The sequence below is a fragment of the Malurus melanocephalus genome, unplaced genomic scaffold (assembly GCF_030028575.1).
Source record: "Malurus melanocephalus ecotype Western Australia unplaced genomic scaffold, MMel_1.1 scaffold_980, whole genome shotgun sequence".
NCBI lineage: Eukaryota > Metazoa > Chordata > Aves > Passeriformes > Maluridae > Malurus > Malurus melanocephalus.
In genome coordinates, this window is record NW_026624212.1 from 50,594 (window position 1) to 73,570 (window position 22,977).

Consider the following 22,977-nt stretch of genomic DNA (forward strand, 5'->3'; position numbering starts at 1 on the left):
CTACAATACCCACAGTGCCCCGCGGCCACCGCAGCACCGCGCGTGCGCGTCACCTCGGGTAACCTGAGAGGAGCCGGGGGGTGCGGGGCGCCATTGGTGACGTCATGAAGCGCGACGCGGCGTGACGCGCAATGTGCGCGCTGCGCGGGGTTCGTGAGGGAGGCTGAGCGCGCCCCGCTCCCGGTCCCGGGCACGGCGAGGCCGCGGCGGCGGAACGAGCCCGCTCCGAGCTCCTGAGCAGCACCCGGGGCTGCTGCCGGTCTGCTGCGGGCTCCCTTTGCACCGTGARACCGCGGCCCTGTGCGCTGCGGGGGGAGCGCGCCGCGGCCTGCTGTGCTGGGGGCAGTGAGGGACAGCAGGTGAAGGGCGGAGAGCACTGTGGAGGTACTGGGAGCACTCTTTGGGGCGCTGGGGGAAAACTCGGGCACCGGGGCAGGAGTGTGGTGATCGGGAGCACTGGGAAATGGTGCTGGGGCTGTGGGGAGGGCGGTTCTGGAGGGTTGGGAGGTACTGTGAAATAGCCGCCCCGAAGGGACCCGGCTGCCTGCGCAGCGCTGTGGGTGCTCTTTCCTGTGGCAAAATAAAGCGCATTCCGCATTGTGTGAGGACTTGGCGGCTCCATGTGCCCTGCCGGTTATCCCGAAGACTCCCGTGCGGGATGGGAGCTTCCCGTTGGATGCTGAGCGATCCCGCGTTCCGCATGTTGGTTTAGGGTGATGCTGTGCTGGGTGCAGGATCCTGTGTAGGTTCAGATCCAAGCGTGCTCTGGAACGTGCAGTTGTTTTTTGGGGCTGTGGGTGCTGCGGTGTGTTCTTTATTTCCAGCTTCTCCACTGCTCTCTTCTGTTCTGGCAGCCACAGTCCAAAGAACGAGTGGCTGTGAGAGAAATATATTGCAATGTCTCTGTTTTATTGTTAAAATCATTTTTATTGGAGTTGAAATAGAGAGRGCGGGTGGTTGTGCTGCTGCACAGCAAGGGAAAAGATCTGCTTAGCCATGATTATCAGTTAAAAAATTAAAAGTTTTCCCTAACCCTGTTTAGGCCTCATGATGGTGACAGCTCATCTCTATATAAGTTGCTAACTGTTCTAATTTTTCTTTTTTTTTGTTTTAAGCAAAAGTGACAGCAATGTGCAAAAAATGGATGTGGTAACTGCTCGCCTGCGGACTAAATATCCCCAGTGGATGCTTATAGAGGATCAGGAGGAAACTTTGGGGMATAAAAAGGTTGGTCCTGGCTTGGGGATGCTTTGCAGGCCACATAATAACCCAACTTTGGGGCCTGTGCCTACAAGGGAATTTTGGTGTTCCTGCTGCTCATTCAGGATTGTGGGCTCTACATCAGCAAGGATGGGGGATTTCATATCCATTGGATTTCTCATCCATAATTTGAGAGCTCCCAAGGCAATGACCTCAAGTTGTGGCCTGGGAGGATCTTCTTGCATTTGCACATGTTCAGTAGTCCAGCAGGTTTTGCAGCCTGTATCAGGTGAATTAATGGTTCATCAATTTTTGGTGTCCCTAAGGTGTAAGTGTGTCCTTGATTTTTTTTTTTTTTTCCTGTGTGTATGAGCAGTTCAGTATAAAATGCCCTCTAGAAGGGGGRCATTTGTAACATCTAAAACAGCTTTAACAATTAGAAAATTGATGAGGGGAAAAAACAGATGACTTGGTTCAGCAGTTTTTATTCTGCTAAGAGGAAGTAAATAATTTGTAGCCCACATATTAAAAATTAACAGGAGAAGCAGCCATGACTTTCTCTTTGAGTGCTCAGAGTGCAGCAGAGAAATTGTGGCAGGATCCCAAATGTTTTGATGCAGGGAGTGTGTGATCCTGGCTGGGATGGATGTCCCTGCTGAGGACAGTGTGGTGCATACTCAGGTCTCTCCCAAATCTTGTTTGACAGAGGTCTGGTGTCCARAAGAGTGTTCTGGARGATGKKCTGCCATTCCTGGAGTTCTGTGGCTCTGTTGTTTATAGCTACGAAGCCAGTGACTGTTCCCTTCTCTCAGAAGATATCAGGTAACAGCTCATACTCAGTTTTTTCTTCTTTCCTTTGAGTGCTTCTTTCTGGAAGGGGTTTGGCTCTTGGAATATTTTCCCATTTTTTGAGTGAGATGCCGTTGCTGAACCCTTCAATCCCTCTAACCATAAGCTGTGAAGATTCTAATGCAGGTTTATTGCTTTTTACAGTATGAATAATTCCATGAGCTTCAGTGACTTCATGGAGRTGTGTTAATTCCTGACAGGGGACTGTGTGTTTAAAGAAAACACAGTAAATTCATKGTATTAAGACATTATTGTTTTTCCCTTTTTTCATGTAACACAGCTCATGGTGCTGGGAGAAAAATTTCTGTCCAAAGCTTCCAGTGCTGTGGGATAAATTATAACTACCTTTCAAGGGATTATGGGCCAAATCAAGAAGAAACTTTTAAGAGAATAAAAACTATTCCATCATGGTTTGTCTCTGGCTGTCCTTGAGGACTGTGTGGCCAAGTTTTAGTAGTGGAAAGCTAAAGGCCCTGTCTGTATTGGGATCTTAGGGGAAAGAGGTAGGAAATTTGGGAATCCAGCTGAGCCAGGGAAGAAGGGAGGGGTGAGACAAAGGTGWTTCAGGATGGTTTTMTTTCCCATTATSCTACTCTGATTGGATTGSTAGTAMATCAGTTCATTTYRATRGATTTGCTTTGCCYAGGACAGCAATTTCTGAGTRTCTCTCCACTTGGTCCTTCTTTCAACCCACAATCTGAAGCTATTTATAAATAATATGCTGCTATCTGCTGAGTTTTGCTGCATTCCATGTGGTTTTGTGGCTCAGCAGGAATTTCACCTCCTTTTGGTCTTTGTTGYAAAATGGTTTCTGTGTCCTTCACGAGTGAAATGAAGAGGATTTCAGCCAGTGCACCTTTCACTTTGGTGTAAAGTGGCTTGAAGTTGGTGTTTTAAATGCTGSTAGACCAACAGATGAACCTGAGGGGTGTCTGTGTTTTTCCAGGCAGAGTTTGGCAGTTGGGGCTGCTGTTGGATTTGACATTGAGTGGCCACCATCGTACACCARAGGGAAAATGGCCAAAACAGCTGTAATCCAGATGTGTGTTGCTGAGGACAAGTGTTACTTGTTTCACATCTCCTCCATGGCAGGTAYTGCACTTCCTCTCTTATTTAGGGCATGAACTACTCGTGGTTTCTTGTGGTTAAGTTTGTACTTAGGCCTTGAGCAATGGATAAYGTGTCCTACTACATGGGACAGTAAAAATTCATCTTTTTTTCTCCCCTTTCCCTTTTTCCCTTTCATATAATGAAGGGATTTATCCTTTTAAGTGGTACCTAAAAGATAACCTTAGCTTGCCATGTGTGCTTGAGAACATGATGTGGGTTCTGAGCAGAGCAGAAAAGTCTCATTTGAGATTATTTTTCTCTCTGGGAGAGAAAATTTTATTCCAGTTTTAAAAATTGAAGTCCCTGCTCCTATAATGACTTTTCTGTTTCGTGCCAAAATAAACAATGAACCTAAATAGAGCAGGCTGTGATTTTTTTGTGCTTTTGTTTGGTTTTTTTTAATTTTTTTTTAATTCATCTTGAACAAAAAGACTAAAAATGATGGCACTTGTGCTGTTTATTCCCAATACTTGCATTATGTGATATCAGTTTTGGGAAAGAGTGCTGGGTACCTGGTGTGATGCAGCTGTGGGGAGAGAAGGGGGTTTGCTTAGCAGAGGCTGAATTCATTATGGATGTGAATAAAAGCTTCCAAATAGGGAAAAYAGGGATGAGGGAAGGAAATGGCAATTTTATAACCTTTGGTTTAAAATGTTGGATTGAAACTATGCCTGTGAGAGGTTTCTGATTTCCCTGGGGGACTCATGCTGAGGTATAATAGCGATAATTTTAATGTTGGTGTTCAATCCTTTGTCATTTAGAGCAAATGGGGTGGAAAATTTAATTGCTGGAGGCTATTCCGTCAGGGAGGCGYGAGAGCACAAAGGAAAATGATGTGAGGAGAGGAAGCTGAGGGAAGAAGAGCCATAAAGAGCTGAAATGCTTTTGATTYTGGCAGGGGAGGCATTGGTGTGCCGATGCMGAGCGTGGCTGCACGTGGGCTGCTRTGTTGCAGCTAAAGGTGGTGTTTACTTCTGAATAGTTTTCCAGAATGCTTGTTTTTGCCAATGGGAGATGCACTTTGAACTGAGTGACTTGTGCACTCTGGTTTCTGTGCAGCAGCCAGAGSAAATTTCTGCTTATTAAGGCAATATATTTGATCTGCAGAAATGTTGGCCGAGTCATAATAAAAAGCATTAAGTCTTAGGAAAGAGACTTTGTTCTGTGGGAGGAATAAAGAGTTCTCGGACTGTGTATAAATGACAAAACCACATTTATTTATTGGRAAGATTTTTCGTAATTTTCCAGTTTTTAGTGTTTTTTAATTTCCTTACAGTCTGCTGAAATATGGCTTCTTCCTCAGACTGTAGCTTCTGCAGTCTTCAACTTAGACTTTTCGGTTTTTGTGAGTCACTTTTCTATCAATGAGGTGGTGGAAATGGGCACGAGTCCTCCACTGGGAAGTGCCCATCCTTGAAGGTTTTAATGATAGTTCCCTCAGGTGAAAATCTCTTATGCATTCAGGCAGCTGCCTATGGTGCAGGCTTTTATTTGATTGAATTCTACATCCTTTGTGGAGCATTTTCCATATTTTGTTGTGGCTCACATGCTTTGGAAATATCATACTTTGTCTGCACCTCACAGCACCAGGCTGCTACTCTTTTGGGGTTTTTTTTAGCAGTTCTTTTTTAGTGCTTTGGGTTGGACCTGCAGTTTCTCAGTCTGCAACACAGCTGACTGTGGCYGTAGCTGCAAATGTACAGTGGCAGTGGCAGCCATGTAAAGGCAGAGATAATTCTGCAAAAATAAAATCAGCGATGCCAAGTGTTTGTTGAAGTACATAAATACATATTGTGGGACTGAAAATTGAAATGAGCACCAAGGCAGGTAAGAACTGTGTGCTTGTGCAGTACTGTGTGTTTGTAGGTACTAGATTGGCACTTGAGACTAATTCAGGGTATCCAGCTGTGGGGTCCTCAAGGTATGGATTTAAATAAGATGCTCTGAATTYTAAATGGGAGCAAACACACAGGGGAGGAAAAGGCTGTTATTGTTCAAGGATRAAGTGTCTATGGCTGTTCCCTCCTGTAGAAAATGAGATGAGAAAGCTGCCTGCTTTAATTCAGTCCTGTAAGCTTGAAAATACCTTTTGATCCAGGATTGCTGTGCCATCAGTTTGGGAGAAATCAAAATATAATACTTGGTATCTGTGTGCATCTTTGAACATTGTGGGTTTTTGCTTGCTGACAGGACTGACATGTTTGGGCTTGGCACAGCAGCTGCTTGGTGAATTCCATTTTCCAAATGCTGTTGTTGGAGCAGCCTGGCCTTARCTCTGAGTGTGTCTCCAGAGAATCTGTGCTCCTGATGATTTCCCATGTTTATGGTTTCAACTGTTGCCCAGAAATGTGGAAATAGCAAAAACTGAAGAAATGATGTGGAAAATAGTAAAATAACATTTGATTTCATGTAATGAACGCTGAATTTTGAGAATTAAAGTATCTTTCTCAGTGAGGGGTTGCCTTTTTGTTACGTGATTTAACAATCAGAAAAAAAAATTAAATAAGGTTCTGGAGTTTTTTTTACTTGGTGTTTGTCTTCAAGTGCAGGATGATTTTTTGTATTTCAGATATTTCTTTTGTGCTTGTCTGCAGATGATCCAACACAACCAGCTGATGTTTTCATTCATTCCAGGGAGAAGTCACATAAACAGAGGAACTTTGGTGGCTTTTCCTTTAAAAGCCCAGAGTTTTGCAGATGGCCTTTGTGCTTGGATTTTGTCATTTCCATTAGGCTTTCTGGCATCTTCCAGTATTTAGTTTCTCATGTTTGGGCTTAATCTATTTTAGGTTTTCCCAAGGGACTCAAAAGGCTGCTCGAAGATGAAACAATTAAAAAGGTTGGCGTAGGAATTGAGGGAGATCAATGGAAGCTGATGAGTGACTTTGAGATCAAACTGAAGAGCTTTGTGGAGCTGGCTGACGTTGCTAATGAGAAAGTAAAACTTAAAACCTTTTTGTTGTGGGAGGGAATCTTGTTATTGTGCTGTGCAAAAGGAGGCTTCCTTSTCTTGGTAGGAGTTCAATTTCTATAGCAAACGTGTCCTGTGGRATAAAGCAGAGATTTATTGTAGCTTGTTTAGAAACACCTCTCAAAACCTGCAAAAACTAAGTAATGTCTTTCAGTGAGCCAGTTTTTAATCAACATTTGTCCCCTTTCAGGTCTGTTCACTTTTAGTATTTACAAGATGTAGCTTTTTAATTCAGCTGCAAATGCTTTTTCCTTGAGGGATGGAAATGGCCAGATTATTCTGCTGGCAACAGTGTCATTGTCCCAGCAATGAATAAGCCTTATAAACAGGGTACAAGAAGGCAGCCTTGCTGCCATGGCTTGCTGGTGCTGCAGGGAGGCATCAAGGTCTTCCTTTAAGTCCTCCCTGCAGAGGTATCTCTGCCACACAATCTGGAGCTGTGGAAATATCTCGATTTCTGTGATTCTCAGGGTGGTGTCACCTCAGCTCTGGTGTGGGTGCAGTTTCTAGCACCTGGTGACCTGTTGTTTACAAGTTGTTCTGCATTTAGCACACCCTGAATTTCAGTTCTGTTTCAGAGATTGATGCTGTGCTGTTTTTTTAGGGRAGAGAGCCAAAGGTTCATTGCCTTGCAAATAATTCTTATTTCTAACATGTCCCTTAAAGCTTTTCTTTCTGTATGCACCAGGCTTTTCCTTACCTGTGCTTGGTCTCTCCACACATTTCTCATTCCTTCTGTGTTGCACCATCAGCATTGGGAACAGTGCTTTCCATAAGAGCCATTTTAGACTTTCACTTCCTGATGGATTTTAAATGATAAAAATTACCTGCTTTGCTCAAGCAGTGAAATGAGCTGTTACTRCTCAAATTTGGAGTTTCCTCAGTCACCCCCCTTTTTTTCATCCCCTAATTCAACTCAGGGTAATTTGTGATGAAGATGAGCSATGTGATCTCTGATAGCAGCTTAAAAGTCTTCTGCTAAAGAGAAAACAAACCAAAAATAAACTTGAAAGAGAATAAAAGGAGAGGATTATATATAATGGCACAATGGGAGGGGAAGGGCTGGGGGAACCTAAAAAGAACAGTTGGGAGGGTTTTTTGATAGCAGATTGAAGGCAATGAGCTGATAATGCTGCACTGCTGCTGTTCAGCTTCACACTTGTGCATATTTTCCAAGTAGGAATAGCAGCAGGCTGTGCCYGTGAGGATCCTTTTACTCTAAAGCAAAGTTTCCTAGACAGGCTCTTGAGACAATAGTGTGCAGCAATTGTGATTGSCAAAGGATTGCAAAAGTAGTGAAACAGCAGCGTGTTAGGGTGGCTTTTGGAGGCTTGGGATGAGCTGCTTTCAGCACCCAGAATAGTGCTTAGTGTGGGCTATGGCTTTGCTCTTCTGCTTTGTGCCTGACTTCAGCCTTACAAAACATGTCCAACACTCACAGGCAGGCTTTAATATTCCTCTGTTTTTATTAARTAAACCCCTGGTGTTTGATATTGAGTTTTTCTAATTAGAAAGGCAAATAACAGAAAAATCCTGGAGGAGAGAGGGGGTGCTGTTTAAGTTGAGGGTTTTTATTTTATCAACCCAGAGGTTGYTTTGTACAGATACTTTGTATTTTTGATAGCGTGACAGCACTGAGAAGAGTTACTGCTTTGAAAAACTAATTATGTTTTGACTAACCCAGAACTCTTCGCTTCTAACAAGGGATTGAGTGCTCTTTCTGGGAGGGTGCAGGTGCTTTTCCTTTTAAACAAATCCTCTGMTTTTGGTGTTYTGTTTGGTTTTTCTTTCCCCAGCTCAAGTGTAAGGAGACGTGGAGTCTGAATGGTCTGGTGAAGCACCTTTTTGGCAGGCAGCTKTTGAAGGATCARTCTGTCCGCTGCAGCAACTGGGAAGAGTTTCCACTCAACGAGGAGCAGAAGCTCTATGCAGCCACAGATGCCTATGTATGTACCACAGGGATCACCATTCCAACCTCTGGGAATAAATCCCTTYTCCAGTGTGCTCTTAGCTGGTTGTTTCTTTATTCCCTTGTCTGCACATGTTTCCTGTAGCTTGTTACCATTTTCGGTTTGGTTTCCTTCTGCTTTTGTCATCTTTCTTATCTGCTGATGAGCCAAAATCCTGTTAGATACAGTATGTGAGCTGAAATTCAAAGGCAACTTAGAAAAACACAACTTTCTGTGATGTCTAATGCAGGAGAACCACAATATGGATTATCAAGAACAGTTCAGTTGCATATGAGTTTTGTGGCTCTCTAGAAGTCCCTATTTTTTCATTATTTTGTATGAAGTTTGGTTTATCTCAGTTCTGTGAAGTGTTTTGCCTATATGCTGCCGGGTGCCACCTGCTTGCTGGGAGAAAATCATTCCTTATGGCAGGAAAAATAATCCCTTCAGTCTCTTATATCTATGCTTAGAGGAAGGGAAGTGGGACAGTGGTTTCTTTTCTGACTTKTAGTTTACTTAAGAGTTTAACTGTGGAGGGTTTAGCACCTGCAAAGACCCAAAMCAGTGAGGAAAAGATTTTAAATTTTTTTTGTGCCTGGTTCAGCTGTTCAGGCTGAACAATGCATCTTTTTTTAGACAATGCATCTTTCCAACTATGCTCTGTTCACCTGGCCTGCCCCTTGGAGCCTCCCAGGAAAACATGAGGGAGTAACTTGTTTCTTTTTTCAACACGTGTAGCCTAATTAGCACATTGCTGGCTTCAGGCTGTATTTTTCTGTTAGAACTCATTATTCATACCAAGGGAAATACTAAACACACCGAATCCATCTTGGTAGGTTTGTAGCTCTTCTCCTGGAGCACGGCATGAAATGTGAATGAGATGAGCAGATGGTGGGATGGGGAGCTGAGTACAGGGAGCTTTCTGTGTGCAGTGAGCTTGCTGAGATCAACCACTGTGGGATCTGTGTAAAGTATCCATTCCAAAGKGAGTCCCAAGTCAGCATTTGGCCTTTAGTGCAGCATTCTGGAACGTGTAACCTGGTCCTGATAGGCAGTTTAGTCAGGGTAGTGGTGTGAGCCATATTCCATTTTGGAATTTTGCTGGTCACTGTGTATTGGTGCCATGCTTTGCCTGATTAACACCTCATTAATTTTTTTATTCTTGTTGTTTTTTCTCTGTGGAGTACTGAGTACTAATTATTCCCTTTCTCTCCTAGGCTGGCTACATTGTTTATGAAAAACTGAAAAAGATGAATAACAGTGACCGTAAATTATTTAATGTAAGGAAAGGTAAGTTGTCCATCCAAGCTTAAGGAACTTGTTCAATGTACAATTGCATATTCCATTTCCCAACAGGTTCTTTTTTACAGTATCAGGACTGTTTGGCTTCTTGGTGATGAGAGGTCACTTGCAGAAGGAGTAGATAGTATAAACCCTTGGATGCCCAGGGTAACCATACTCTGTGACTGTTTTCCACAAAAGGCAGGATGATGTTTGTTTGTGTTTGTCTCTGCTGTACACAGAGATGGGAAGCATYCCTGCTGTCATTCTGCTTTGTTTATGAAAACACTTCAGTGAGTTAATTTCAGTGCTGCTGGTGCAGGGACAAATACCTAATCTAAGATGAAATAAAGCCACAAACCAAACCATGTTAGGAAGTAATCATTTTATTGAGGCATAGAAATAGGACCTAAATGTTTTAGAGCAGCTTAACATTATTTACTTCATCGAGGTGATTTTAACATCTTGGTTTTGTTCAGTTCTGTGTTTCACAAAGAAGATACTGCAGGTAGCTTAAGATTGAAAAAGAGGTAGTGAGGTGTTTGTTTCCTTTTTGTTTTCGCTGAACTTGACTTTTCTGTCAAAGGCAGAAGTGGCAATGCTGTCCCCTTGATACGAGGTGCAGGTTTAGTCAGCATGTCTGTGTTAGCAGCTCTTTGCTGGAGCTGGAGGGAAGCAGGGAGGGATCACTTTGTAGTGGTTCTGTTGTGTACCTGTTTTCCCTGAGCGTGTGTAATGGAAGAGATGCAGTGCTGAACTATGCAGAAGCTTGGCCTGATTCCCTGTGCTTGACCTTTAAGCCCTGGAAAAAGCTGCCTTACCAGCTGTAGATCCTGTAGGAATTCAGTTGCAGGAATGTGAGTTATTTGTGGATGTTATTACCAAATAACCAATTGTTACACTTGTTACAGATGCCACCTCTGAGGGTGTGAAGGAGCGTTTGACTTCACTGGCTGAAGAGATAACAGACCTGGCTTCTCATATCCCTGACTCTTCTGGACAACARGAAAACTTCCAGAGGTCAGCTTTTACACTTGTCTCTGTCTTCAAGATCAGTGTTTTGCTTTTGATATCTGAGGTCCCACACAACAAAATACACATGCACTAACAGATATCTGTAATTTATCTGTTATTTTCCAAGAATTTTTTTTTTTACTATGTAGGAGTGTGTTTTCACTGGTCTAATTGCAATTTGAYACTGAACTTGTCTGTCTTTGGTTCTAGAGTGTAGTAACTGCCTCTATAATTTTGTTTTACCTTCCTTGATTTGCATTCTAGGGCTTCAGAAATCCTAGCTGAGATATCAGAGAACATCAATGCCTTAAAAACCACACTGCTGGGCTCAGGTTGCCCTTCTGGGTTGGAGAGAAGCTGTGGTGCAACTCCAACACATTTTGAAGTCAAGTCAGCAARTGTGGGAGCACAAAAAGCAGAATGTGCTGAACAGCCTGAAGGTGACCTCAACATCTGCTCTGATTCTACACTGGCTGCCCTCTGGGAGGGAGAAGGGAGTGGAGAGGAGGCACAGAGAGGTAACACAGCTCTGGGAAATGGGGCTCCAGCAGCCAGATTTACAGACAAAGAGGACCGAAATGACTTCATGTCCCTGGACATTACTGAGCAAGAGCTTCAGGTCTTGGAACGTGAGGCTGAAAAGGARTTGGTCAATGAAGCTGTTCCCGAGGTAATGAGAACTTGTTAAGTTCTATTTCTTTCAGATATCTTATTTTTAACACACAGGCCTCAGACTGAGTGATGAGCTTAACTATTTTTGGTAAGAAGTTAAAGCATACAGAGAAATGGCTTACAGTAGGTACAGAAGGTTGTAARGTTGTGGGTAAATAGAAATTACTTTGCTGCTATGAGAATTGTGTTGATTTTGTAGGAGGCGTGTTCCACAGACAATGAACAAAATGTTTCCTGTGTCATTGAGAGCGATGAAGAGCTGGAAATGGAGATGCTGAAAGTGAGTGCCTCAGGGTTTATTTTTCAATTTTTTTCCTAATGATGCTGCTCTGGGATCACAGTGGAGTGGAGCACAGTTAAGGGGAGGGAATGTGAAGCAAAACAGTGCTGCTTACAGAATATGGTCAGAATAAACATATGGATACTTAAAGAATTCAATTTGCTGATGTTAGACTGGAGTGTCATTTGCATCATGTGGCATCTTTACTATACCAGCCTGGGCCTGATCAACCCACTGGATTTAAGATGTTATAACTAGATAAAAACTTGYATATTCCCATGTCACATTACCTCACATAGGCATTTTATCTACCCTTTCATGCTCCAAAATAACTTCTTCCTCTTAATTTCTCAGTCTCTGGAAGATGTAGATGATTGTGAAGGAGTTTTACCTGAAGGAGAGTCCAATAATGCCAGGAAAACTCCTGACACAGAAGTTGATATAACACCAGATGGTGATGAAGATGAAGGCATTGAAGAAGAAGAGGAATATTTTGGTATGTTTTTACCTTCAAATTTTAGTGGATGRTGAAATAAATATTAAAAAATCACTCTCTGTAGAAGCAGCTGTGGAAGTACAGTGAGTTCTAGTGGTTGGTTTCTAAAACAGGAAGATAAATCTCACCTGGGTTTCCAAGGGAGATCTTGGACTGTGTTGAAATGAAAATAGAAAGGTGTGCCTGGCAAAAAAGAGTGAAGTTCTGCCATTATCAGCAGCTGTCTGCTTAATGGGGCTAAAACGGGTGTGGGGTGTGGAGGCCCTGCAGAGCTGAGGGGACCTGAACACAGCAGGGGAAGGTGACACCTCCCCTGTCTGCCTTTGTTCTTCTCCTACTGCTGCTTCATGACAGAATTCCTAAATTCTGCCTTGGGATTGATTTTCATCTGTTTTGGGGTTGTCCCTGTGGAGACAAATCAAATGGGGGAAGAAAGCTGAAACGTGAGGAGAAACACACCTTGACTTGTTTGGATGAACCTGCTCCAAATGATGCAGTTATGCATTACAGTCCTGATGCTTTATCTCATTAATCAAGCCATATGTTCTCCTCCTCGTGCAGGGTCTCTSAGGAGCCTCTTTGCTTTTTTAATCCTTCATTCTCACCTGAAAATATCTTGAGTTTGATGTCTCTGTTTTCACAGGAATAGCCCAAATTCTAACCCCTGGGCATCACCAACTGTAAGCAGACTGTTGTTTGCAGAGACAGTGCTTTATCTTTTTAAAATTTAATCCCAAATGAGTGTTCTCTCTCCCACTAAAGATCCACTGCTGCCAGAACCTGGAGAAAGCCACATCACGTGTCTGAAGACCTATTTTGGGCACTCTTCATTTAAACCGTGAGTGTATTTTCTGTTAAAATGGACACTCCAGAGTGTGTTTTGTTGCCCTTCTTTCAACCTGGATAATGTTTTTTATTGCTACTTACTTGAAAAAAAATACAGACAAACACATCTAGGTCTTGTTTGCAGTCTCTTGTGTTGAAGAAAACTGATCCACAAACACTCTGAAAACTCAGTTATTATTTGTGATGTTTTGTGAATGTCTGCATCAAGTGCTGCTTGCCTGAGACCTGTTAGAGATCCCCACTTTGGCACTGATGGCCCTGCAGGCAGTACTTGGAGTGTCTGAGTGCTTGCAGTGTGCAAAGACAACACTCCAAGCAGCCTCAAGGGTCCCTTTAACCCACAATTCTACAGAATATGCAGTTTCATACAATTTACTCGTTAGCTGTGGTGGCAAAAATCAAGTATTCCCCTTTGTTTAATTTAAAGGGTCCAGTGGAAAGTGATCAATTCTCTTTTAGAAGACAGAAGAGATAATCTTGTTGTCATGGCAACTGGTAAGCTACCGTTGCATCCTAAGAAACAGCAAAAAGTCATTCCCTTTTTGGGGGGAGAGTAGTAAAACAAACATGATTTGGTTTTTTGGGCTCCCCAAGATGTTAATATTGTCTGTCATAGCTGCATAGAAAGCACAATGTCTCACTTGTGCATTTTTTTCCTCTCAGGCTATGGAAAAAGCTTATGCTACCAGTTTCCTCCTGTGTACACTGGACACACAGGAGTTGTCATCTGCCCTCTTATYTCCCTGATGGAGGACCAGGTGCTGCAGTTGACGTAAGTGACAGGCTGCTGCTGTAATCCCCRTGGGTTCCCATGGGTTCTGCCTGTGCCATTTCTGGCTGTTTCATGGTGCAGGCTGTTTGTGTGTCAGCTGCAGAGCATTTCTTTCTCAGGGGAGCACACACAGCCTGTGTCAGCAGTCTCACATCACTGGGTTTACCACGTAGGTGAGGTTGTAAAGGGTTGCTGCTGGTGAGAGGTTTCTCAAGGCACTTATTTCTGGATTCACAGGTTTTTTTCTGTCCAGACCAAAGTGATGGGGGAGCTGTTTGAGGCTGTGAGAGGTGTGTCAAAGTTTGCTAGGGCTTCCTTTGGCTGTGAGAAGTGACATCTGAGCCAAGTACAGCTGGAAGCTGTAGGCAATGCAGATCAAAGTTACAGCACAGATTTTCAAGAGGGACAGTGCAGTAGGTCTCCCAACACCTGGCCTCCTCACTTCCTGAGAGATCTGAGGGGGAAACTTGTGGGTGACACCAAATCACTCTGACATGAGCAGTTACAGRTGTTGTCAAGATAAATCTCTTTGATTTTTAGTACCTGATAATGCTTTCCCTACATGGGCTTGCTTCCTATTGTAAGAGCTATTCACTTCTGACACTTTTGCGCTGAAGCTGTGGGAACCACGCTGAGTTGTCTAGTTCATTCCTGCCTTGTCTGACTTGGGAAGAACGGGTCTTTTGTGCCAGAGGGGATATGAAGATGTTTTGAAGTGAAGAACATCAATTATGTGTGGCATTTTCTGCTGCACGTGCGTGCASATGAATGGCTGGACAGCCTAAGCTCCTCAACTGTTACTCTGCAGGGTGTCTGTGTTCATTTGCTGCTTTGACTTTTGCACTGTTTTCCTCAGTGGAAGGGGTTTATTCACTCCYTCCCCAGTGGGTCATTCATTTTGAAGGCTGAGGAGCCTGAATTTCTACAAAGTACAGCAGTTTGTCTGTCAGTCTGGCTGCAGTTTGGACCGAGCAGCTGCGGAAACCAAAAGCTCTGAGGTTGTGCACTAAATCACCAAGTTAAAGATAGAATATTAATTAATTGAGCTGGTAATTATTATGTCATTAAAAAGCAGCCCCCTGGTTTGAAATTAGCAGATGCAGTAYCAGTAGCTCACAGAAGACTGAACAAGGTAAAAAAAAATGGTGGGCTAGCAAGGCTTTCAGCCAAATGTGAGGAACTGCAGCAGTGAATAGTTCAAGAAAATACATTTAGCATATTGTTCTGGATGTTTTATTTGTGAACTTGGCTCCTGTGCAAGGAAAATGGTCTTCCTTTCTCTGATTCCTAATTGTACCAGTCCAGTGTGTGTCTTCTGGGAACAGCTGGAGGGAAAGTGGAAGAGCATTTGGGTGGCAGGAAGAGCCATGTACCACTCTTGCTTTTTCAAAAGGTATTTCTTCCACATGAAGATCCTTGAAGAAAGCAGTCTCTGACCTCACAGCTTGAACTTCTTYAGAAATGCTGGCACAGGCTGGAAGCTGAAGCTTGGAGAGGGAGTCTGTTCATGACTGTGCTTTTTTATTTCTGCAGAATGACAGGGATTCCAGCTTGCTTCCTTGGTTCAGCTCAGTCAAAACAGGTCAAGGATTCCATCAGAGGGTGAGTTTTAGCCAAGCTTTTTGATATTCTGGGCTGTGATACAGGACTGCTAGAGGGGTAGSATGTCTCCCTGTGCTGAAATTGCTGATTGTGGCCCAGCCCTGTAACTTTGCACTTGGRATATTGTTTGTATTCACCCAGGSTGAGAGTATGGGAGTCTACAGCCWCTGTCCTGGGGGGGTGGGGAGATGRGGCTTGTTGACTCAGCTGTGTTCTGTATATGTTATACCTGATTTTAGTCAGGTTTTATACCCATATCTGTCATCAACGCAACAGTCCCTTCTTATTCTAAAAACCAGCAAATCTGTTTTTCTTTTTCCTGTAATGCCTTGCTTTCCTGTTGTTCTGGAATGTTCACTGTGGTCACTGAAGTCTTCTTGTTCTGTATCAGAAATTGGTTCTTGTTCTCATACTGGTTTTCAATACAATCTTGACTTTATTGAATTTAGGTGTCTGGGTTTTTCTCATCTGTGACAGTGTATTTTTTTGGTCTTTCAGGGGTCAGTACAGAGTCATATACATGACTCCAGAGTTTTGTTCAGGGAATTTAGAATTACTTCAGGATCTTGACCGAACTGTTGGTAAGTTGGGGATAATATTGTGGGCAAATTGCCAGACAGCTTAAATTGACAATTATGTTTAAACCTTTTTGATAATTGAAGACTTTTCACCCATTTCTTGATGACAGTAGTGACACCATTTATTCCCATTCATCACACAAGATCCTGTCATTGATGAGAAAAGTCATACGTGTTAGAGACAATCAGGCTTTGTGTTACAATCCAGAAAACACAAAAAATGACATCTGTAATGGKTATTTGTGACTGTGATTGAGAAGCAGTGGGTGGAAAAAGATCCTGTTGGAACTAGCTTGAGATTTTGATCCACGTGAGGGATGTTGGATGTCTGGAGCTTGAATTATGGTGGGAGGAGAATGTAAAAGCTCTTGGGCCTTTTTTATGAAAGGAGATTTAAAGTTGGTGTAGCAGCAAACATTTGAGGAGCAAAAACTAAAGCCCTGCTGGTGATTTCTCAGGAAAGTGTGAATTTGTCTGTGCTGTGGTTTTGTGTCCCCCAGGTATCACCCTCATCGCTGTGGATGAAGCTCACTGCATCTCTGAGTGGGGCCACGACTTCAGGAACTCCTTCAGAAGTTTAGGCTTGCTAAAGAAGACTCTGCCATCGGTGAGGTTTGGATATGTTGGGTTTCTGATACAAGAAAACAGTTTGGAAATATCAGTTTCTTGATGTTGTGCTCTGGATGTACTGACCGTGCTGGTTCAGAGTTGGAGCAGTCCCTGTCAGTAATTGGGTTTTGGAGTTTTTTCAAATGCTTAAACAAGGGATGTTCTGATCTTAGATTAACAGAAACTTAAGAAATTTAAACTTCCTTGGATCTCTGTGCTGTGTAAGATGATGTTCCTAAGCTTCTGGTTTAATATTGAGGGATTTTGTTTTACTTAACTGAGTGGCTTGTGGGACCATGCTACTGATTTTCCTCAGGCCCTTACTGCATAAGTTCAAAAACTTAGGCCTRAACTTCCCATGCTTTTATTGGAAGTTTCATATGTCCCCTAAATTTAGCTAATCACATCAGCAAATTATTGTGGATTTGTTGAAGAGGCACACATTCAGAATAAAACTTTATATTTCAARGTTTCTGTCCCTRTCTGCTTTCTCAAGAACTCAAGATSACTATTAACTGTATTTTTCAAATGACAGAACTTACAATGATAAACACATTCAAGTGCTTGTTCACATTCCGTATCAGTTGACTCTTGAGGTTTTTGGTTTAAAAAAAAAATCATTGAGAGGTCATGGATGTTATTGGACTTCTCATTTCAGGTCCCCATTATTGCTTTAACTGCAACTGCGAGTCCGTCGATTAGAGAGGACATAGTGAGGTGTCTGAACCTGAGGAATCCCCAGATCACCTGCACTAGTTTTGACAGACCTAACCTGTACCTGGAAGTTGGACAACAAAGTGGAGACATCTGTAGGGATTTGAAGCAGTTCCTAAYTAGGAAAGGAAGGTAAGGATTTAAGCCTGGGTTTGATTGTTCCCTCAGATGTAGTTTTTTACAGGCAGGTGGCTTTTTTTGTTCTGTATCTTTACATGTTGTTGTTGTTGTTACTTTAAGCAGTTCTGTGTATGAGTTTGAAGGCCCCACTATYATCTACTGCCCTACAAGAAAGGCCACTGAGCAGGTGGTGTCTGTACTGAATAAACTCAGCGTGGCCTGTGGTACCTACCATGCTGGCATGGGGAACAAAGAGAGGAGAGACACCCACCACCAATTYATGAGGGATGAAATTCAGGTATGCAGTAGACAAAATTCTCTTGGTTCTAGTTAGAAWTGCAGAGTTTTYGGTAGAAGAAAAYTTTGGAATATCAAGCTGTGTTAACSWTGTCCTCTGTCTGCAATTCTGGGCAAAAAAATTGCTGGTCTGTGTTGACAGGAATAAGATTCCTGGCTAATCTTTCAAATTTCTGTAGTAATTCCCTTAAAAATGCATGCTATCCAAGGAAAATGGTGGGAGCTGGAACATGATCACAGCTTCTATGAGCTGCTTCTTTCCTAGGCAGGAGAGATATTCTGGGACTACTTGTGTTTGTTTGGTGCCTGTTGAGAACAGCTACCTGAAAACACTTCTACATTTGCCACAGCACATCATCCCTCTCATGTTTATAATCCTATGACTGTGCTCTGGCCAAACTCAGCACTGTGGGTCTGAAGTTGTTGTCATTCAGGCTGAATTTTGGGTGTGTAGCAGCAAATTCACAGCAAGTSTGTGAGCATTATTCTTTGGSATATTCTTTGGGATCACTTTAAGCACGTGGCTCSTGTTTTGCAGTGCGTTGTGGCCACGGTGGCGTTTGGGATGGGCATCAACAAGGCRGATATCCGGCTGGTGATCCACTACGGAGCCCCAAAGGAGATGGAATCCTATTACCAGGAAATGGGGAGAGCTGGGCGTGACGGGCTCCCTGCTGCCTGCTATGTSCTCTGGACTGCCACAGACTTGGCCTGTAACAGGTGAAGCTCTGGGTGATGGCTTAGGATTTTTCGTTTCTGTATTTTCATGCATCTGTATTCTTGTACTTCTCTAGTACAGCGCTAAAAACTACCATTTTCTCATCTTTAGACAAAACAATCCCTCTCTGAGCCTGAATCCAAGGACACCCCACTGCCTCAGAGCTCAAAAATATGTAAACAACAGCAAGTTGGGGGGGAGCAAGTTGGGGGTGATTGACATCATCACCTGTAAAGATCATTGGAGAATTAAGACCCAATATGTTAATAAGGCAGAACTTATAAAAGGGGAAGATCTCGTGACCCGGTGTCCATTTTGGGTGTAGCCTCAGGAGGAGGCTTTTGTCTGCCCTAATGTACCAATAGGCCTGTTAGGCCTGGATTAAAGTTGTATATTCTCATTCTCTTAAGTTTGTCTGGCCTCTGTTTCAGATCAGCCTGATTGATAAGGCATCATGGGGACAGCCCTTTTCCCCCTCCTCAGGGCCTTTTGCCATTGATCTCTACATTTCAGTAGCCTGTGGGCTTGGAAGAACCTCTCTCTCTTCCCTTCTACCCTCCTTGGGATAATGTTTAGAAGAATATGAATAAATGTTCTCCTGAGTATGCCCCATGCTCTGAGGATCAAGGTAGTGGAGAAGCAGACAGGCAGCTTGGGTCTGGTTTTAGTAGGATATTTTCCTAGCTCTTCCTGCTGAGTTAGAGAGCATTGTCTGGCATGTTTCAGTTTTGCTGTGGGACAGGGAAATAGTGGTCAGTATTTAAAACTCTGCTTTTTTTGCTCCTGTCTGACAGACGCCTCCTGAACGAGATACGCAACGACAAGTTCCGGCTGTACAAGCTGAAGATGTTGGCAAAGATGGAGAAGTACCTGGTGTCCAAGAGCTGCAGGAGGAAGTGAGTGCTGGGACCTGTTTAGTGCTGTGTCACTGCTGGCAGCTTTGATAAGAGCTGCTGTGACTTGGTCACAGCTGGGGGTTGGARCCAGGAGGCATCTTGGACTCATGAAGTGTTCTAAAAGCACTGAATATTCTATTCTGTATTAATAAGCAGTATCAAAAGTACAACCTTCAGCAGATCAAGTGTTTCCTTATTTGCTTTTTTTTTTAAAAAAGGACTATTTTCTGTAGAGGAATCAAAGCTAAATAATTGGTTCCCCAATGAATCCATTAATTATGCTGATTTCAACTCAATTTTCTGCAGTAAATTTCATGTGTAAATTCTTGGTCATTTATTGAATTCTTTTCATTCTCTTGGGTAGAATCATCCTTTCTCATTTTGAAGACAGACAACTCCGAAAGGTTTCCTCTGGCATCATGGGCACAGAAGAATGCTGTGATAATTGCAGGTCCAGGTAAGTTTTCTTCCCTAAAGGCTGATCCTACAGGTTATGTTATCTCAGACTGACTGACAAGGCAAGTTATTTAAAAGAACTGAGTTTCATGCATCTGGTCTTGCAGCTGTTCAGCCTGAGGTTTATTTTTGAACAGCTCTCTAACCYTTTTTTAATGAGTTGAGCAAGCCGTGATAACCTCTAAATTAGGCTGTGGGAAAGCCTGGGAGCAGAGCAGGATCACWGTTCCTAAAGTGTATTTAGAACAATACACTGAAACTGCAAAATACAYTCTTGTTCATCAGTTTAAGCCCTGTTAGGTAATTAATCCCAAAAGACAACACTTACAAATGGTGTGTGGTAGCAGGTGTCTAAGGCTAAATTGCCCCAGTGTCCAGGGAGCTGTTGTCCTGTGCTGACATGTGCTCTTTTAACCGTGCTAATAATCTCATGGATGTGCTGAGGGGGCCTCAGGGAGCTGATACTCACAGAGGGATGAGCAGAAACACCTTCTCAGATTTTCCTGTAGTTGTTACAAAGCTTTTCCTGAAGTTATAGGAAAGGATCTCATGGTTCTGCTGCAGCCTAACGCTTTGTGATCCCAGGCAAGATGTGAGGTTGTGTTGCTTTCTGGAGAAGTGTTACCAGTTCAGCCACGTTTCTGCTTGTCAAGGATTAGGAAATCTTCACCTGGCCTCTACTAAGTAAAGAAAGAATTMAAATGATCATTTCCCTCTTTGCAGTCACCTCGCTGTGCCAATAAAGAGCCAGGTAGTGAATTTGTATTGCAGAACTGAAATAGTTTGAAATAGATAATTTTCCTTTTTCTCCTTAGCAGTAGTTTGTGCCAGAAATTTTTCAATGGGTTCCTTCAGTCAGTAAAAATGCATTAAGAARCCTTACATACCCTTTAATAGGGTTGTTCTTTAGTCCTGTTTTTCATTCTTCCTTTATGTTCTTAGAGAAACAGACCAAAGCTTTTAACTRCAATTAAAGAAATGTGGTTGCCCAAACCAGCCAAAATACTTAATTCAGAAGGTTTCTGAGACAATGTTCTGTAACAGCAGGTGTTGTGGAGAACTTATTGTTGGGTTGAGCAGTTGTCTGAAAAGTTACATTGATAGAAATATAAACGTATCTTTGAAGTTACATTGATAAATAATTAAATATGTTTAAATGTATAGAACTAGGACTGAAATTAGAGCTAAGTGCAAGTCAATCACTTGTGGTTATTTAATTTAATTATTTCATTAATCGCTGGGTTGCCAATCTTTGGAACAAGGGAGAGGGGACTTGATTTGTTTGTGTTGAACTTGGCTTCCTTTGTGCCTTTCAGAGGCTCCTGCCCTGCAGTCCCCAGTGATTTCAAAGGTGGTTTGCAGGACTTTGGGAAGCAAGCGTTCCAGCTGCTGTCTGCAGTGAGTGCTCTGGATGAGAAGTTTGGGACCAAAATGCCAATTCTGCTTCTTCGAGGGTCTGTAAGTGATGGTCCAACCCGTTGTGTGTGTTCTGAGGGGAGGGGTGTTACAGATCAGTCAATAYTTGGATGTACATTCGTGTCAATGTGTGATACCATTTTTCTTGGAGAGATGGATATTTCTGTAGAGAGGTGGTCTTGATCAAGCAACATACAACAAGCAAGATGATTGTCCTTTAGTTTTTTATAAAAATGCATAATTTTGATTATCTTGAAAGAAACAGCTTTTTCAGAATGAAGGATAAACATCTTGGCTTAATAAATAGCTTGCTTATATTTGAATAAAGCCAATGATGGATTCCACTGTAGCATTGTGTTGCTGGTTGACTTGGGGTAATGAAGTGGGAAGTAGAGTACTAGAATGAATATGAGTTGTTTCTATACACCTCTCATTTTAATTGGTTTGAAATACTAAGCAAGAAATTCACTGGAAATAAAATTAGAATAGGAASAAAATCACTTTTTATGTTTACAAACTGAGGAGAAAAAGAATGGCCTGTGATACTTGATAAAACTGGGTGAATTATGTCCCTGGTTTGACCTTTTAATGAAGTTACATTGCTGATTGTTACACAAGTGTATCTAGGGAGAAATGATCTTGTCACAGCCAGGAAGTGGATTAGGATTGGAATAGGTTASAGGAGGCTCMTGGGTTTTTGGTTTACTGGTTGTATTTGAAGCTTTCTTCCACAAAGACTGGATAAATCTGAGATTCTTTCAAAAATTCCAGGGCTCTCAACGCGTGCCAAGCTGGTGCCAGAGGCACCCTCTCTTTGGCAGTGGAAAAGAGTGGCCAGAGAACTGGTGGAAACTGCTCTGCCAGCAGCTGATAATGGAAGGGTTCCTCAAAGAAATCCCAGGGCGTAACCACAAGTATGCAACCATTTGTGTGCTCACCCAGAAGGTACTTTAGGTTGTGAAATGACCCACTGAGAGCTGCTTCTGAGTAATCCATAGCTAAGCMATGTGGTTTATTCCTTACAGGGTAGGAATTGGCTGTCGAAAGCTGCCTCTGACTCCAATCCAAGTCTKCTGTTACAGTCCAGTGAAGACCTGAACCTGGAGAGAACTTCTACAAGGTAATTGTGTTCTCTTGAASTCTTCTTTACTAACCTCAGATCTGACTCTGAAACCTGCTTTTGGAGATGGCAGTGTTGAACAGAGGAGGCTTTGAGATTCTCAGTGTTCTGGGTTTTTTTCATGAAGAACRGTGATTCTAATAATTAATCAATAAMTTGGTTTGCCAGATACATCCCTGTACCAACTTGCAATCAGTTTTTTTAGCAAAATGTTATTTTTTCAAGGGCAGTGTCACTATACAGTGGAATTAAGATATAATTAATTCCATTACAGCAGCAGACCTTCGCCTGTCCACTCCAGGCAGCGCTCCCCAGGCACAAAAGGAACAACACAGTCACCAGTCAAGCAGGTCTGTASCACTGCAACCCTGCTGCAGTGTGATCCATCCTTGCTCATATTAAAAAAAAMAACTTGCAAACATATCACAAATTAATATTTTGTTAACAGCAAACTTGGTGAAAAGATGATAAATCAATATTTGTCTTGTTATTCTGGGTTTTTTTTTTGTAGATATCTCTATATGAGATGTTTGCCTATGACAGAAAAGGTAAAACTCCTCCAAGAAGTTCTAACATGCTTAACAGGTACAGTATTTGAAATGAAAACAGAATGACCTAATTCTAACCATGTTAATGGGGATACTGCTGGTAGGGTGGTCCTTAAAATGAGCATTTTCCTGTGAAATGGGTGTGGAAGTGTKTAATGCATTAAAAAAGGACAAGTGCCTTGTTTAATKCATTWAARAAGGACAAGTGCACAAAGTTGCTGTGTTCAGCATTATATTTCAAAATACATTGTATTTACAAGTTTTAACAGTTAAAATCAGGGAGTGTGGAGAGCTCTGCCTTTCCACACCGGTCTGGAGAAGAGTGAGACCAAGCTGAGGCTCCCTCAGGTCAAAAGAAATCAAATAACTGCTTGCAAAAAGCARACCAAGTAATTTGTTTTCCTGGCTGATGGGCTGCTTCTGATTAAATGCAGCTTGTATTTCTGAGTGGATTCCTCCTTCA

The 22,977-nt window shown here is 42.5% G+C and overlaps 1 protein-coding gene across 1 annotated transcript in view; it reads left to right on the forward strand.

The window, feature by feature from the left end:
• Positions 1 to 142: 142 nt before the first annotated feature.
• WRN (WRN RecQ like helicase) overlaps positions 143 to 22,977 on the forward strand; it is a 29,138-nt gene continuing 6,303 nt past the window's right edge. The window contains exons 1-27 of the mRNA XM_057386514.1: positions 143 to 384; positions 1,116 to 1,227; positions 1,907 to 2,022; positions 2,996 to 3,141; positions 5,949 to 6,097; positions 7,927 to 8,076; positions 9,297 to 9,369; positions 10,272 to 10,380; positions 10,639 to 11,044; positions 11,246 to 11,326; positions 11,681 to 11,822; positions 12,585 to 12,660; positions 13,096 to 13,163; positions 13,332 to 13,440; positions 14,974 to 15,042; positions 15,541 to 15,623; positions 16,121 to 16,227; positions 16,888 to 17,075; positions 17,184 to 17,361; positions 17,899 to 18,080; positions 18,873 to 18,974; positions 19,339 to 19,431; positions 20,747 to 20,888; positions 21,618 to 21,791; positions 21,872 to 21,966; positions 22,241 to 22,316; positions 22,478 to 22,551. Coding sequence (XP_057242497.1) covers positions 1,141 to 1,227; positions 1,907 to 2,022; positions 2,996 to 3,141; positions 5,949 to 6,097; positions 7,927 to 8,076; positions 9,297 to 9,369; positions 10,272 to 10,380; positions 10,639 to 11,044; positions 11,246 to 11,326; positions 11,681 to 11,822; positions 12,585 to 12,660; positions 13,096 to 13,163; positions 13,332 to 13,440; positions 14,974 to 15,042; positions 15,541 to 15,623; positions 16,121 to 16,227; positions 16,888 to 17,075; positions 17,184 to 17,361; positions 17,899 to 18,080; positions 18,873 to 18,974; positions 19,339 to 19,431; positions 20,747 to 20,888; positions 21,618 to 21,791; positions 21,872 to 21,966; positions 22,241 to 22,316; positions 22,478 to 22,551 — 3,275 coding nt within the window. The 5' untranslated portion in view covers positions 143 to 384; positions 1,116 to 1,140. The remainder of the gene's footprint in view (positions 385 to 1,115; positions 1,228 to 1,906; positions 2,023 to 2,995; positions 3,142 to 5,948; positions 6,098 to 7,926; positions 8,077 to 9,296; positions 9,370 to 10,271; positions 10,381 to 10,638; positions 11,045 to 11,245; positions 11,327 to 11,680; positions 11,823 to 12,584; positions 12,661 to 13,095; positions 13,164 to 13,331; positions 13,441 to 14,973; positions 15,043 to 15,540; positions 15,624 to 16,120; positions 16,228 to 16,887; positions 17,076 to 17,183; positions 17,362 to 17,898; positions 18,081 to 18,872; positions 18,975 to 19,338; positions 19,432 to 20,746; positions 20,889 to 21,617; positions 21,792 to 21,871; positions 21,967 to 22,240; positions 22,317 to 22,477; positions 22,552 to 22,977) is intronic.